This window comes from Cetorhinus maximus, chromosome 10, assembly GCF_964194155.1.
Source record: "Cetorhinus maximus chromosome 10, sCetMax3.hap1.1, whole genome shotgun sequence".
NCBI classification, from domain to species: Eukaryota; Metazoa; Chordata; class Chondrichthyes; order Lamniformes; family Cetorhinidae; genus Cetorhinus; species Cetorhinus maximus.
Window position 1 is genome coordinate 45,652,481 of NC_135888.1, and position 16,248 is coordinate 45,668,728.

At 44.0% G+C, this 16,248-nt stretch overlaps 1 protein-coding gene across 1 annotated transcript in view; it reads left to right on the top strand.

Moving 5' to 3' along the window:
• The window catches only part of LOC144685647 (B box and SPRY domain-containing protein-like), a 43,761-nt gene extending 27,962 nt beyond the window's left edge, over positions 1-15,799 (top strand). Inside the window, exons 3-6 of the mRNA XM_078550392.1 lie at positions 6,597-6,827; positions 6,916-6,941; positions 9,336-9,460; positions 13,310-15,799. Of these exons, the coding sequence (XP_078406518.1) occupies positions 6,597-6,827; positions 6,916-6,941; positions 9,336-9,460; positions 13,310-13,836 (909 nt within the window). The 3' untranslated portion in view covers positions 13,837-15,799. The remainder of the gene's footprint in view (positions 1-6,596; positions 6,828-6,915; positions 6,942-9,335; positions 9,461-13,309) is intronic.
• The last annotated feature ends 449 nt before the right edge of the window (positions 15,800-16,248 follow it).

Consider the following 16,248-nt stretch of genomic DNA (forward strand, 5'->3'; position numbering starts at 1 on the left):
ATTAAGGTTGTGATGGCTATGCCCATGCTATTACACTTTGATATGCACCTCAAGCTGTCCTTTGTATTCCTACGTTGGCAGAAGTGGCTGCGACGTTTCAAAGGCACAATGACAGGCTTTGCAATTACTGATGACGAGAGAAAAAAGGCCTTATTTCTCCACAATGGAGGTGAAGAATTGGAAGATATCTTTGAGACACTTAAGCCTGATTAAAATGACTACAACTTAGCAAAACATGCACTAATGACCTATTTCAGACCCAGGAAGAATACACTATATGAAACAATTGTCTTTTGACGCACTAAGCAAGGAGCAAATGATACAATTGATCAATAGTGCATGCAATTGAGGCAATTAACAACCAAATGTGATTTTGGTCATGTTGAACATGAAATGAAAATACAAATAATCAAAGGTTGTCTCCCTAGTTAACAATGGAGAAAAGCACTCAAGAAAGTCAAAGAGCTGTCAGAACTATTGGAATTAGCAGGATCGCTATCGCTTTCAGAGTCCAGAGCTACTGAAGTTGAGACTGCCAACAGTAACAGGGGGAGTAGCGGTATTGTCACTGGACTAGTATTGCAGAGACCCAGTGTAATGTTCTGGGGACTCGGGTTCAAATCTCACCATGGCAGATAGTGAAATTTGAATTCAATTAAAAATCGGGAATTAAAAGCCTGATGATGATGATCATGAAACCATTGCCGATTGTCGTAAAAACCCATCTGATTCACTCATGTCCGTTAGAAAAGGAAATCTGCTGTCCTTACCTGGTCTGGCCTGGCCTATATTTGACAGCAATGTGGCTGACTCTTAACTGACCAAGGCAATAAATGCTGGCCTAGCCATGATGCCCAAATCCCATGAACGAATATATAAAAAAAACTACCACACTCCAATTTAACTCCTATAAACAGTGTTCATCGCTCACATGACAGGAAACCCACCTGCAAAGCAACAACAGCAGTCCCACAAACAAAACTGCGACTTGTCCAAAGAATTTTTCTGTTGTTTGGGGTGTTTAGCCACATCAGACAGAATGTCCTGCTACTGGCAAGCAGTGTAAAAATCAACCACTTTGTTCACATTTGTCACTTATCAGCAAAAATCAACTGTTCAGAGCAATACCGCCAGAAGGGAACCACGTACATGTACCACAACAAAAGGGCAAGGGAATGTAGCCAGTGTAGAGGCTGATGACCCTGAATGTACTTCTGTGTTGTCTTTTTCACACAGCATCAGCCACGTGTGACAGTGACCATTGGCTGCTCGGACCTAGATGCTCTCAGAGATACAGGAGCCCCTGTCACTGTCTTGGGAGACAAAATGTTCAGCAAACTTCAGGATTACCCCACTCTCTGCAAACCAGGGAATATAAAAAATTTCCCTTGACATCTTGACAAACCACTGAAAATTTGTGGGACTTTTGAAACATTGATCACATTCAAAGATAATAGGATGAATGATGTCACATCAAAAGAATCAGCTTTTCAGTTTTTAGACAACAACAGATCTATACATGACTGCCGTCACATACATGATTCTCACACATATCAACAACATTCTCGTGTACATGTAGACCTGAATGTGCCCCCAGTCGTGCATCCGCAATGACGAATATATTTCATGTCAGAAAGCAGATGGAGAAGGAACATCAGTGCCTCTGTGACCTTAACATTATTAAGAAAGTTGGGGACTAGCCACCCCTTGGGTCTTACCTGTACAAGTCATAAAGAAACCCAAGGCCTGAATTTTTCAGGCGGTGGGTGGGCTTGGCGGGGGCTACCCGTGATTGGCTCATGCATGCGCGCGAAAGAGTTGCCTCAGGGAGATTGAATGGATGTTCAAATAATTAAATAAATGATTCAAAAATTTATTTAAACATGTCCCCTCATGTGACTGTGTCACATGAGACGGGGCATGTTTTTATATTTAGGAATTTTAAAAAATTTAGTTAATAAAAGCTTTAGGAAACCTCATCCTGCTTGTGGATGAGGTTTCCTAAAAAATGTGAAGGTCGCTTGGCCTTTCTGCCTGCCTGCCAACCTTAAGGTTGGACGGGCAGCATTACCAATGATATCAATTACTTTCTTAATGGCCTTAATAGGCAATTTACATATCGAACAAAATATTGCAGGACTGGGCGATGACATCAGGATGCACGCCCAACGTCATCGCGCATCATTTTATGCATCAGTGTGTTGCCCTGCCCCCGCACGCTGACTGAAAAATACTGCCCCAAGTGTGAGAACCAGATTAGAATCCATGTTGCTATGCAGTTGCCAAACCAAGCCATACAACAAGAAAGACACTTGACACCAACAACTGATGACATCTTAGGCAAGGTGCTAAACACTTTGCTAAACTTGACCTCAATGCAGGCTACCATCAAATTGAACTTCCAGGAGAATCGATGTATCTTATTGTTCTCCACTCACATCGGACTTTTTCAATACAAGAGGCTCAATTTTGGAGTCAGCTCAGCAGCTGAGGTATTTGAGCACATCTCAGCATATTCCAGCTCTGAAGAAGAGCCATACAGACGCGAAACGTTAACTCTGTTTTTCTCTCCACAGATGCTGTTAGACCTGCTGAGTTTTTCCAGAATTTTCTGTTTTTATTTCAGCACATGATTCACTCTGCAGTGCAGAGGGCACACTGATCATCAGCGTTGACATTCTCATCTATGATCACACTGAAAGTGAACTCGAGACATGCTGACATGCATGTTTACAACATCTTACAGAATGTAACCTCACTTTGAACAAAGACAAATGCTTGTCCAATGAAAGCAGAATTGAATTCTTCGGTCATGTGTTCAGTGACAAATGGGTATCACCTGACCCATGGAAAGTTGAAGCCATTGCAAACTCCATGGATCCTACAAACAAGTCAGAATCTGCTCAGGCTCATCACGTACTGTAGGTGCTTCAATTTTGACTTTGCTACGTTGTCTGCCCCCTACACGATCTGACAAAAGAGACCACCATGTAGGAGTGGACTACATCACACAAACAGGCTGTACACCAAATCAAACAATGGTTATCAACAAGTTGCACAAATGCCTATTTCGACCCTGACAAAACCACCCAGCTTGTCGTGGATGCAAGTCTAGTTGCCTTAGGTGCAGAAAGACGAGGCAGGTAACCCATCAAGTGTCATGATGGCAAGCAGTTTGCTAGTGCCTGTAGAGCAGTGTCATTTGCAAATGGAGAGATAAACACTCTCAATCACATTTTTAAAAATTCATTCATGGGATGTGGGCATCACTGCCTAGGCAGCATTTATTGCCCATCCCTAATTGCCCTCGAGAAGGTGGTGGTGAGCTGCCTTCTTGAACTGCAGCAGTCCACATGGTGTAGGTACATCCACAGTGGTGGCGTTCTCATGCTGCCCTTGTCCTTCTAGATGGTAGCGGTTGTGGGTTTGGAAGGTGCTGTCTAAGGATCCTTGGTGAGGTCGTGCAGTGCATCTTGTAGATGGTGTACACTGCTGCTACTGTGCGTCGGTGATCAATCATGCAGGCTGCTTTGTCTTGGATGGTGTCAAGCTTCTTGAGTGTTGTTGGAGCTGCACTCATCCACGCAAGTGGAGAGTTCTCCATCACACTCCTGATTTGTGCCTTGTATAATGTGGACAGGCTTAGGGGGGTCAGGAGGTGAGTTACTCACTGCAGGATTCCTAATCTCTGACTTGCTCTTGTAGCCAGTATTTATATGGCTAGTCCAGTTCAGTTTCTGGTCAATGCTGATGATGGGGGTTTCACTGATGGTAATGCCATTGAACATCAAGGGGTGATGGTTAAGTTCTCTCTTGTTGGAGATGGTCATTGCCTGGCACTTGTATGGCGTGAATGTTACTTGCCACCTGTCAGCCCAAGCCTGGATATTGTCCAGGTCTTGCTGCATTTGGACATGGACTGCTTCGGTACCTGAGGAGTTGCGAATGGTGCTGAACATTGTGCAATCATCAGTGAACATCCCCACTTCTGACCTTATAATGGAAGGAAGGTCGTTGATGAAGCAGCTGAAGATGGTTGGACCTAGGACACTAACCCGAGGAACTCCTGCAGCGATGTCCTGGAACTGAAATGATTGACCTCCAACAAACCACAAGCATCTTCCTTTGTGCTAGGTATGACTCTAACCAGCGGAGAGTTTCCTCCCTGATTCCCACTGACTCCAGTTTTGCTAGGGCTCTTTGATGCCACACTCTGTCAAATGCTACCTTGATGTCAAGGGCAGTCACTCTCACCTCACCTTGGGAGTTCAGCTCTTTTTCCATATTTGAACCAAGGCTGTAATGAGGTCAGGAGCTGAGTGACCCTGGTGGAACCCAAACTGAGCGTCAGTGAGCAGGTTATTGCTTAGCAAGTGTCACTTGATAGCACTGTTGATGACCCCTCCCATCACTTTACTAATGATGGAGAGTAGACTGATGGGGCGGTATTGGCCAGTTTGGATTTGTCCTGCTTTTTGTGTACAGAACATACCTGGACAATTTTCCACATAGCCGGGTAGATGCCAGTGTTGTAGCTGTACTGGAACAGCTTGGCTAGGGACGCAGCAAGTTTTGGAGCACAAGTCTTCAGTAGTATTTCCGGCATATTGTCAGGACCCATAGTCTTTGCAGTATCCAGTGCCTTCAGCTATTTCTTGATATCATGTGGAGTGAATTGAATTGGCTGAAGACTGGCATCTGTGATGCTGGGGACCTCCGGAGGAGGCTGACATGGATCATCCACACGGCATTTCTGGCTGGAGATTGTTGTAAATGCTTCAGTCTTGTCTTTTGCACTGATGTGCTGGGCTTCCCCATCATTGAGAATGAGGATATTTGTGGAGCCCCCTCCTCCAGTAAGTTGTTTAATTGTCCACCATCATTCATGACTGGATGTGGCAGGACTGCAGAGCTTAGATATGATCCGTTGGTTGTGGAATCACTTAGCTCTGTCTGTCGCTTGCTGCTTATGCTGTTTGGTATGCAAGTAATCCTGTGTTGTAGCTTCACCAGGTTGACACCTCATTTTTAGGTATGCCTGGTGCTGCTCCTGGCATGCCCTCCTGCACACTTCATTGAACCAGGGTTGATCCCCTGGCTTGATTTGTAGAGTGGGGGATATGCCAGGCCATGAGGTTACAGGTTGTGCTTGAGTACAATTCTGCTGCTGCTAATGGCCCACAGTGCCTCAAGGTTGCCGTGTCTTGAGTTGCTAGATCCGTTCGAAATCTATCCCATTTAGCACGGTGGTAGCGCCATATAACACGATGGAGGGTATTTTCAATGTGAAGGCAGGACTTCTTCTCCACAATGACTGTGCAGTGGTCACTCCTGATACTGTCATGGACAGTTGCACCTGTGGCAGGCAGGCTGGTGAGCATGAGGTCAAATATGTTTTTCCCTCTTGTTGGTTTCCTCATCATGAGCCCCTAGATGTTAGTAAGGAGAACTTTGCAGGGCCGACAGGGCTGAGTTTGTCGTTGTCGTTTCCGGTGCCTGGGTTGATGTTGGGTGGTCCGTCCGTTTTCATTCTTTTTAGACTTTTTAGCAGATTGATACAACTGAGTTTGCTAGGCCATTTCCAACTACATTGCTGTGGGTTTGGAGTCACATGTAGGCCAGAGCAGGTAATGACAGCAGATTTCCTTCCCTAAAGAACATGGGGCATCTAAGACCCTTATTTCTACTTACATAGAAGCGAGTTCGAAGTGATAACCGATCATAGGCTAGTTGTAAGCTTGATCAACCATTCGCATGGCAAACCACCTATCCAACTAGACAGTTCAATAATCAAACTACAAGAGTATGAGTGTTGAGTATCAGTCAGGCATGGTCAGCAGGCTATCTTTCATGCCATCCTTTGCCTGCAATCAATCCTACTAATTGTGAGGAATATATTACCGAGAAAATCTTTCATCTATTGTATATGACTGAGTGCAAAGTCTACATCACTTATTAGTTTTAAACAAAAAAGGAAGCAGGGGAAGGGATTATTGTTGTAATAAAGATTAAGGTGAAGTTGAATGTTCAAGTTGTGTTTAAGTTTATTGTTTACATTGTTCACAAAGCAGACAGCCCGCTCTGAAAGTTCAAATATTCCCGGAAAATTCAAGGACAAGAAGATATGTCTCTCATTTACCAATGGTTGTCGTGTACTGTGTGTATTGCATGTGCAATGTTCCAGTAGAGGGAGTGAGAAAATAAAAACAGCAATGTTCTAACAGCACATGCAGATTGCTTCTGAGTGTTTCTTACCAAGAACTTTACACCTGCCTAGGCCATAAGCTTTGATATTCCCTCCCTAAACCTCCCTTCCTTTAAGATACTCCTTAAAACCTATGACTTTGTCCAGTTCTTTGTCACCTGTTCTATTATCTCCTTATGTGGTTCAATGTAATGTTTTGTTTGATTATGCTCCTGTGAAGCACTCTGGGGCATTTTGCTACATTAAACTACATATAAGTGCAGGTTGTTGTAATGATGCTGCTTTAGTTGCCTGAGCTGATCTCACTGATTGAGGGTATTGCTGCTCTGATTAATGCCATTGGTCGCAGCTCATCCTTACTGATGGCTTCTCTCCACGTTCCTGCCAACAGGCTAATGCCAGCAGTGCCAGGGAACTGATCATCCAACGTCTCAACTTTATACGTGAGATGTGCGAGAATGAGGAGCAGAGACTGTTGGAGGTGATCCATAATGAGGAAGAGCGGGTCCAACAGAGCATCCTGACCCAGAAAACCTACTGGATGGAGTCTCAGCAGAAGTTAACTGACATTAAAAGCTACCTGGTAGACACACTAACCAAAATGGATGACAGCGCCCTTGTGGTGAGCTATAGTTTTCCATTACTGTACTGTCTCATTTATGAATTACTTCTGTTTACTAAATAACTTAATTCACTCTCTTTCTCTGCAGAAATGCCAGAAGGAAATATTTGAAAGGTATGTCCTGTCAATAATCCAGAGCAGACGTCAACTACTAACATTAAACTCAGCAAAACCCATTGAAGCTTTACTCCTGAAGTTTAGGATGTCAAATAGACCCAAGGATTAACTGTGCCTTGTCTGATCCTGCATCCGGCCTAGCAATAGCAACATATTGGGGATGCGGGAAATCATAAATAAAATCAGAAAATGCTGGAAATACTCAGCAGGTCAGGCACTGGAGAGAGAAACAGAGTTAATGTTTTAGTTCGATGGCCTCTCATTAGAACAGTTCTATCTGCTGGCCTGACCCAGTGAGTATTTCCAGCATTTTCTGCTTTTATTAATACCTGATAATAACTGGATCTAACTGCGTATTGAATTTAGCCCTGTAGAGACCTTCAATAAAGTGATATGAGTCTCCATCCTGATTGGATCAAATTACACATTCTAGTGAGCTGTTGGGTGATTATTGTTCCAACATTTCATGACAGAGCCAGTACAAATCTTGTTAATTGCACCAACTGGATGGTGTCACTAAAAACACCCTTATCCATTCAAGCTTTTCTCCTGCAGTTCACAATGTCATCTCGATCCCCTATAGAAGTATTGCATTGTAATTGTCTTCAGGGATCTTATTCTGCTTTCCATTCTCCAAGGAAAGAGCTGCAGGCTTCTCTCTTCTTTCCGGGAATCTTGTTTGGGAATTCCTGACTCTTTGGCTGTACAGGCTCAACTGATCCATCCTCAGCCCACTCCTTCAAGGAGGGCAATTGAGCTACCAAACTGCCTGAAGCAGTACCTGGAGCACTGAACCCATTGATCTGCTGAAGGTCCTTTTATGATTTAACTGCTCCAAGTTCACACAATGGAAATCATTTGAATTTCAAATGATCTATAAATATTATGAATGAGAGTGTCTATGACCTGCAACTCAAAGACTCCTCCCCAGAATATTATAAATCCTTCCACCTACTACAGTTTTTAACAAACTTGTGGACCTGTGTTTATCCCTTTCACCTTCCCATCCCAAGACCACTGACTGGAAAGGCCCAATGGTCTATACCTATTTATGTTCTTATGAATGTGTTTTTTTAACGCTGGGCCATCCTTGGTATTATCTATTGAAGCCTCTTCACCATTGATGTAAAACCTTTGTTCCTCTCTAGAGTAGAACATATTACTGGAGGTTTATCACATGACCTCCCAACTCCAGTTGTCTCAGATGGTCAAACAGCCTTTTCACCCCCTTGTGAAATCCTTCTCCTTGGATGTTGCTGGCAAGAGGGCCATGGAGATGAATCTTTAAGTCCTGGAGACCCAAGAGCAATCCTGGAGGGTTGGAAACCCTACTTCCCCCACCCCTTGCCCACAGCCCCCCTCCTCCTGCCACCACCTTAAGATTTTTGTATCTGGGGTTCAGTTTTCTGTCCTACGATAATGGGAAGACTTGAAGGCAAAGATTATCTTGGGCACAAGCTCGTGTATGATAGCTTCACATTACTGATGGAGCAGGGCCAGGGAGCGAAGTTTTCACATTTTACAAATAGATCCTCAAACTCTCATTAATACTGGGGAGGAAAATAGACGCATCTATTTGTTGTTTTCTGTAACCGCATAGGTCAATTATCTTAAACCTTTGTCCTCTGCTTATCGGTCCGACTGCAAATGGAAACAGTTTCTCCTTATTTATTCTATTCAAACCCTTCATTTTTTTGAACACCTCTAGTAAATCTCCCCTAACATTCCCAGAGAATAATCCCATCTTTTCTCGTCTGTCCACATAACTGACGTCCCTCATCCCTGTAATCCCTCCATTCTCTCCAAAGCCTTGATATCCTTCCTAAATGCAGTGCGTAGAATTGGACACAATATTCCAGGCCTTCTGTGTGTTTTTCTGTTTTTATTAATGGTGCAATTGTAAGTGATTTTTTTGTGGCCCGTCCAAGCTTATGGCTGGCAACGGGCCAGTTGGTCAGGTTACATTTTTGATGAAACCTCATCCAAGGGCGGGATAAAATCTCCGTTAGGATATAAAATAAAAATAAATATCTGGGGACAGCATTTTTATAGGGTGCACTTTCAGGTGCTTGATTGTGCTGCATGGACATTTTTGTGCTTTCTTTTATTATTTGGATGTCTGCGGCTACCTAAGGCAGCTGTCTGCCTTCAGGGAGCTCAGTGGAAGCGCTCACCAGCACCTGTGGTGACATCTCCCACCCCAGCAGCGCTGAGCTATTCAGCGCGTGTTTCACACTGGCTGGCCGTTAATTGGCCAACCAGCGTGAAATCGCAGTCTTGAGCTGATCAGTCAGAGACAAGTTTCCCAACTGCTCCCGGGCCCGCTGATCACGCATGCCCGACGAGCATAAAATTCAGCCCTATGTTCTGAGTGTAATTTTTTTGTTCCAGGGCAGAGGAAGCTGAGGGAATTCTCGAGCCCAAGGACTCAAACAAGCTGAACTTCAACCTTGCCTGTGCTCACAGTCACCTCCTCGGTAATCTGTGGGCATCTGCGGCCATGATCTGCATCGCAGGTCAGTAATAACTGACATGATACTGTAATGACTTACTGTAATCCAAGACTTTGCTGCCTATTACCTTACCCGCATCAAGTCCCGCTTATCTATCATCCTGTGCTCGTTGATCTACATTGTCTCCCAGTCAAGCAATTTTAAAATCCCATTGTCAAATACCTCCATGCACTCACCCCTCCCTATCTCTGTGATGTCCTCCAGTCCCACAACCCTCCGATATATTAGCATTCATTTAATTCCGGCCTCTTGAGAATCGGTGCTTTTAATTATTACACTGTTGGTGGTCATGTCTTCAGCTGCCTAGGCCTCAAGCTCTGAAATTCCTTCCCTAAACCCCTCCCCATCTCTAACTCTCTTTCCTCCTTTAAAACACTCCTTAAAACCTACCACATTGGCCAAGTTTTGGCCATCTGGCCTGGTATCACCCTATTTGGCTTGATGTCAAATTTTGCCTCACAACAACTCCTTGGGGTGTTTTAAACATTAAAGACACTATATAAATAAATAACAAGTTGTTGTTGAAAATCGTTGATAAATCCGAAAAGGAATTCAGGAGATACTTCTTTATCCAGAGAGTGGTTAGAATGTGAAACTGGCTACCACAGGCAGAAGTTGAGGTGGACAGTATAGATACATTTAAAAGGAAGCTACATAAGAATCTGAGGAGGAAGGGAATAGGGGACATGCTGATAGAGTCAGATGAGGAATAATGGAAGATGTCTCATGTGAAGCATAAACAGTGGCATGGATTGGTTGGTTAAAGTGGCTTGTTTCTGGAGCGTATAATCAATGTAATTCGATGTAATATTAAGGACTGGTTTGAACTCTTTGAGTGCTCTCCTCATGAATCAGTGGGATTAGCCCATGGTTACTGGGGCATCCAAGGTTCGATCCTGGGCCTGTGTTGAGTTGGCTAATCTCAGCGATAAATGAATTACAATTGGCCTGGGTTTGGGAAGTGAAGATTGACCAGAATGCCTGCTGTTAATTATTGTTTGTAACCTCTGCTGGAGTTCATGTGTTGATTGGGAAAAAAGGGATCATGCTTAATGTGCCTCTCCCAGTGGTCAAATTGACTGCCATGTAGCTTCAAGAACAACAAGGACTTGGATCAGTACTGGAGTGTGAGTGAGGTTCATCAATCCCAACAAGAAACCTACACAGACTATCTCTGTAACCAGCCTGACTATGCTCTGAGATACCTGTGTTCCCCACTGAGCGACTCATCCTCTTGGTATTTTCCAACGCTTTGGTCTTACCAATATTTAATTGAAGGAAGTTTCTGCTCATCCACTACTAGATGTTGGACAAACAGCATGACTAATCAGAGACAGTGGAGGGATTGAAAGAGGTGGTGGTGAACTAGAGCTGGTGGTTGTCAGTGTACACATGAAATCTGACATTGTGGGTTGTACTTGGGTCTGTGCTGGGCTGAGGTCTGAGCTGGACTGGGCTGAGAGTTGGGTTTGGCTGGGGGCTGGGCTGTGCTGGGGTCTGGTTTGGGCTGGGATCTGAGCTGAGCTGAGGCTTGGGTTGGGATGGGGTTTGGGCTGGGTTGAGGGTTGGGCTGGACTGGGGCCTGGGCTGGGCTGTGGGTTGGGCTGGGGGCTGGGCTGGGCTGTGGGTTGGGCTGGGGTCTGGGCTGGGCTGAGGGTTGGGCTGGGGTCTGGACTGAGCTAGGGGTTCAACTGCACTGAGCTGGGCTGTGCTGAGCTAGGGGCTTGGCTGTGCTATGATGGTGCAGTATAGTTGCTGAAATTAAAACACCCACCTCAGGCTAGTGACAGGTTATGAAGAAGCCTGGAGCCAGAGTTCTGTGACTGGACTATGATATTGATTAAACAGTTAGCTTGCTCTGTCCAACCCTGTCTATAGTGGGTCTTTATGTGGTGCCGAATTCACATTTTGCCAGTAGTGGGTGATATTACGAGGTAGGTTTTCAACTTGCTGTCCAGGTGTGAAGCTCCTGTAGTGGATCAGCCACTATTACAGAAACAGCCTCATTTTCTTCCTTATGTCAGTGAAAATCAAATGGTTTCTAAAACGGGTGGTCGCTCTACAACATGAGCTACACAAAAAAAGAGAGAAGTTTAAAATACTGTGTATGAATACAGTGTAACCCTTTATAAATCATGGAATAGCTTAACTAGTAGCATGGTCAGTGAGTGTATCTCTGAGTACTGATTAATTAATTCGAATCAGCAATAAGAAATAAAATGTTCTCACTAAAATAGTGTTTTTGAGGTTTGAGTTCTAATTATTTGTTTGGATTAATTATCCAGATTTGCATGTGTTTACGGGCAGGTAAAAGAGCTTTGAGAAATCTGGTGAAATTTTGTAAACTCTACCAAATGTCAGACCAGGAGTAGAGGCCATTCAGTCCCTCAAACCTGTTCCAGCCACTATTGAATTAGAATCTGTCCGATATTTACCTCAGCTTCATTTACTCACCTTTGACCCATATACTTTGACAGAGATTTAAGCAACAACTAATTGCATTTATATAGCACCTTTAACACAGTAAAATTTTCCAAGCCACTTCACAGGGGCTGAGCCAAACATAATAGGACACTGAGCCACATGAAGAGATATTGGTCAAAGAAGTAGGTTTTAAGGAGCATCTTATAGTAGGAGAGAGAGGTGGAGCGGTTTAGGGAGGAGATTCTGAGCACAGGGCCTCAGCAGCTGAACACACGGTTACTAATAAACTGCTATTGTTGCCATCAAGGCTGTGGATTTAAAAATGCTTTTATTTAAAATGACCTTGCAAAGTTACTGAGAGAGATTAATTACCTAAACCGTCTGTTTTATCGGCCTGGGGCAACAAGCAAGGAGCTTCTATCAGTCCTCTGTTTCTAACCTCGAGGACTGTGAGTTCAGACAGTCACTTACCCTCATGTCAACTTTAGACTGTGGTTTTCAATGTGATTCTTCTGCCAATGAAGACCTGATTGGGGAGCTTGGTGGTGCAATGGGTTAGGCTACTGCCCTTTGACTCATGGGGGCCAAGGTTCAGACCCAAGTTCTGCTTGATAGGATGAAAATATCCTGTGTCAGCTGGTTAAGGCTTCAATGGAAAATGTGCTTGGGCAGTCTCAAACTAATGATTGCAGGGCCCCAATTTAAAAGCAGCTCTAATTGACAGCGTCACTGAGATGTGATGCTGGTGCAGCAGGGGTGGAAGTGTGTCACCGGACAGAGCAGAGAGAAAACTTCACGGCACATCCCCTGATGCTGACACCGCTTCCTCAAATGTAAAGTATTATTCCATTTCCCAGCACTAATATCTCCACCTCCAATTGAAAGATTTGAATTTATATAGTGCCTTTTATGACCTCAGGATGTCCCAAAGCACTTCACAGCCAGTGAGGTACTTTTGAATTGTGGTTACTGTGGTAATGCAGGAGATGTGATTTTGCACACTGCAAACTCTCACATACAGCAATGTGATAATGACCAGATCATATATTTTAATGATAAATATTGGCCAGGACATGTCAGGGGGATGGCGGGAGCAGGGGGTTGGGGTTGTGGTAGGGGGGTTGTTAGAGAAAATACCCTGCTGTTCTTCAAACTAATGGCCCGGGATATTTCATGTCCACCTGAGAGGGCAGACAGGGCCTTGGTTTAATGTCTCATCCAAAAGACAGCACCTTCGCCAGTGCAGCATTCCCTCAGTACTGCACTGGCAGTGCCAGCCAAGTGTTTGTGCTTCTCCCTCTGGAGTGGGGCTTGAACCCAGGACCTTAAACACAATTTTATTTTAAAAATAAAAAAGTAAAAAGTTAACCCATATCTGGCTCTGGTGGCCCGTGTCTGTAAAGATTTTAATGGGCAATCTTGTTTCAGATGCTGAAAACATTCATATTGACGAGAAAACTCTGCACTCATCGCTGACACTATCTGAGAATAAAAAGAGACTGACCTTTGTCAGGAAGAAAGCCCACTCGTATCCAGACTGTCCTGAGCGTTTTGAGCACTGGCCAAATGCCCTGGGGCTGGAGTCTTTCCAGAGCGGTCTTCACACCTGGAGAGTGGATGTGCGGAATAGCTGCGCCTACAAAGTGGGCCTGGCTTACGGCTGCCTTCCGCGCAAAGGCGCTGGTCACGAATCTCGACTTGGTTATAACTCGTCCTCCTGGGTGTTCTCTCGGTACAATGAAGAATATATGATTGCCCATGACGGCCAGCTGAAGACCTTGGATCTGCTGAGGCGCCCAAAGTCGATTGGTGTGCTGGTAGACTGTGATGGAGGTGAAATCCTCTTCTATGATGCTGATGCCTGTGCTGTAATACACAGCTACAGAACAAAGCTCATCTTTCCCATCCACGCTGCCTTGGCGGTGGCAGATGAAAGTATCGCGATTGTCCACTAGCAGGGCGCTGGGTGCACTGGATATCTCCGAGTACGCGCCTAATATTTTGGTTCCGGAATTTTCTCATTCTAGAAAGAGATCCCAGTCTAACTGAAAAGCAGATTACTGCAGATGCTGGAAATCTGAAATAAAAACAGAAAATACTGGAAATAGCAGGTGTGACAACATCTGTGGAGAGAGAAACAGGGTCAACGTTTCAGATTGATGACCCTTCATTGTTCTGATGAAAACTCATCAATCTGAAATGCTAACCCTGTTTCTTTCTCCATAGATGCTGCCAGACCTGCTGAGTATTTCCAGCATTTTCTGTTTTTACCCCAGTCTAATTGTTTGGGAACCAGCAGTGTCCCAAAGCTGGTTTAAACAGCTTCTTAACTTCTTAAGCTGAGTTGCCAACATATGGAGGTTTCATTCTTGCTGTTTGGGTTAAATCCTGTGCTAATAAGATGTTGGCATAGCTTACAGTTTAACATTGAAAGGATCAGTAACAGGGCTTTTCCTCTCTGCTTTTCCACCCTTATTTTCCCTATTGAAGGCATTTGTTTCCTTGCTGGTGTAGATTTTAATAAAATTCACTGTTCAGGAGATGGGCAATACTGGCATGGCCAACCTATAGGTTGTTCTCGGTTGGTGATGGTGGTGGGTCGACCTGTATCTCTGGTATAAGTTTGATACAACAGTGAACAATTAAGAGTCAACCATGTTGGTGTCGGACTGGAGTTACATGTAGACCAGACCAGGTAAGGATGGCAGGTTTTCCTTCCTGAAAGAACATTTGTGAAATATTAGGTTTTTATGACAACCTGACACCTTCATGGTCATCATTATCGATTTCAACTTTCTATTTCTTGATTAAAAAGGAACTGAATCCAAATTCTCAAACTACCAATGTGGGATTTGAACTCTTATTCTCTAGATTATTAGTTCAGTACTTAACCACTACACACTGTATCATACTTTGGCAGTGAATGTAACAGGCCATCCCACTGCTCATTGAATAGGATAAAAGACAGGAACCAGGGCTGTTTTCTCCCTAACCCAGGGGCACTGACCCTAATTGTAGCCGTTCCTAATTCCAGCCGCTTCAGCATCCCCGGTGTTAATTGCTCCACCATTGATGGTCGTGCCTTCAGTTTCGTAGACTCCACGCTCTGGAACTCCCTTCCTACACCGCTTCACCTCTCTACCTCACTTTCCTCCTTTAAGATGCTCTTGAGCTTTTGGTCATCTGAGCCGATATCTCCTTATGTGTTTCAGGGTCGTACTTTGTTTTATAATGCTCCTGTGAAGCACCTCGAGATGCTTCATTATGTTAAGGTACTATAGAAATAGAAGTTGTTGTTGTTACTGTCAGCCTGGTAATTCAATATAGACCGAGGATAAAAACCGGTTAGTGGGATCAGTCATGACGTTTTTAATCACTAAGATAAAAGCAAAAAACTGCGGATGCTGGAAATCCAAAACAAAAATAAAAATACCTGGAAAAACTCAGCAAGTCTGGCAGCATCTGTGGAGAGGAACACAGTTAACGTTTCGAGTCTCTTTTCTATTTTTACTTAGTTCTGTTGAAGAGTCATACGGACTCAAAACGTTAACTGTGTTCCTCTCCGCAGATGCTGCCAGACCTGCTGAGTTTTTCCAGGTATTTTTAGTTTTGTTATGAAGTTTTTAATGTTGGCAATTTGTGAAATGGAAACTGTCTGAAATTCAGACTTAGTGTTGTGTATCTGCTAGTCTAATATCCCCTCGAGAATGTTGAGGTTCCTAGAGGCAACAACTCCCAGGTACAGACTTGACTGGGTGATACTGGGCAGAACAGGCTTGAGGGGCTGAATGACCTGCTCCGGTTCCTCTGTTCAATGTTCAACGCCTGCTTTTAATCCCTGGTAGTGAAAAGATGTCCCCTGGATAGAGGGGGTTGGAATGTGAGCCCCGAGAGTAATAAATAAGCTACTGAGAATCAGATTCTGCTTTACTGTCTTTCTTTCTATCCCGTTCTTTCAGTTCTTGCCATGTCACACCACCACTTTCTTTGAGAGGGTTTGGAGAGGCATAGAGCAGAGTTAGGGTTACTAACCTCCAGATTAATCTTCTGGACCCTCTAACCTTGGAGAAAATTAATAGAGGCAGTAAAAAAAAGGTTTCTGTTCATTCTCTTTTAAACACTCTTCTTAAATTAGTAATTATAAAAGTATTGAAGATGAGGGGAAGGGAAAAGGCTGTTTGACTGGATAGGGCAGTTGTAGTCGGGAGGTCATGTGATGAAACCCCCAGGAATTCATCCAGCCAGAGTTGGCAACACTATGGACTAGACAGAAGAAATGGATTGTGCCTTCAATAAGATTTGGGTGGAACATATAACTGGAGAACATTGCCATACGATACAGGAACTATTATGGAATGAATAGGTTA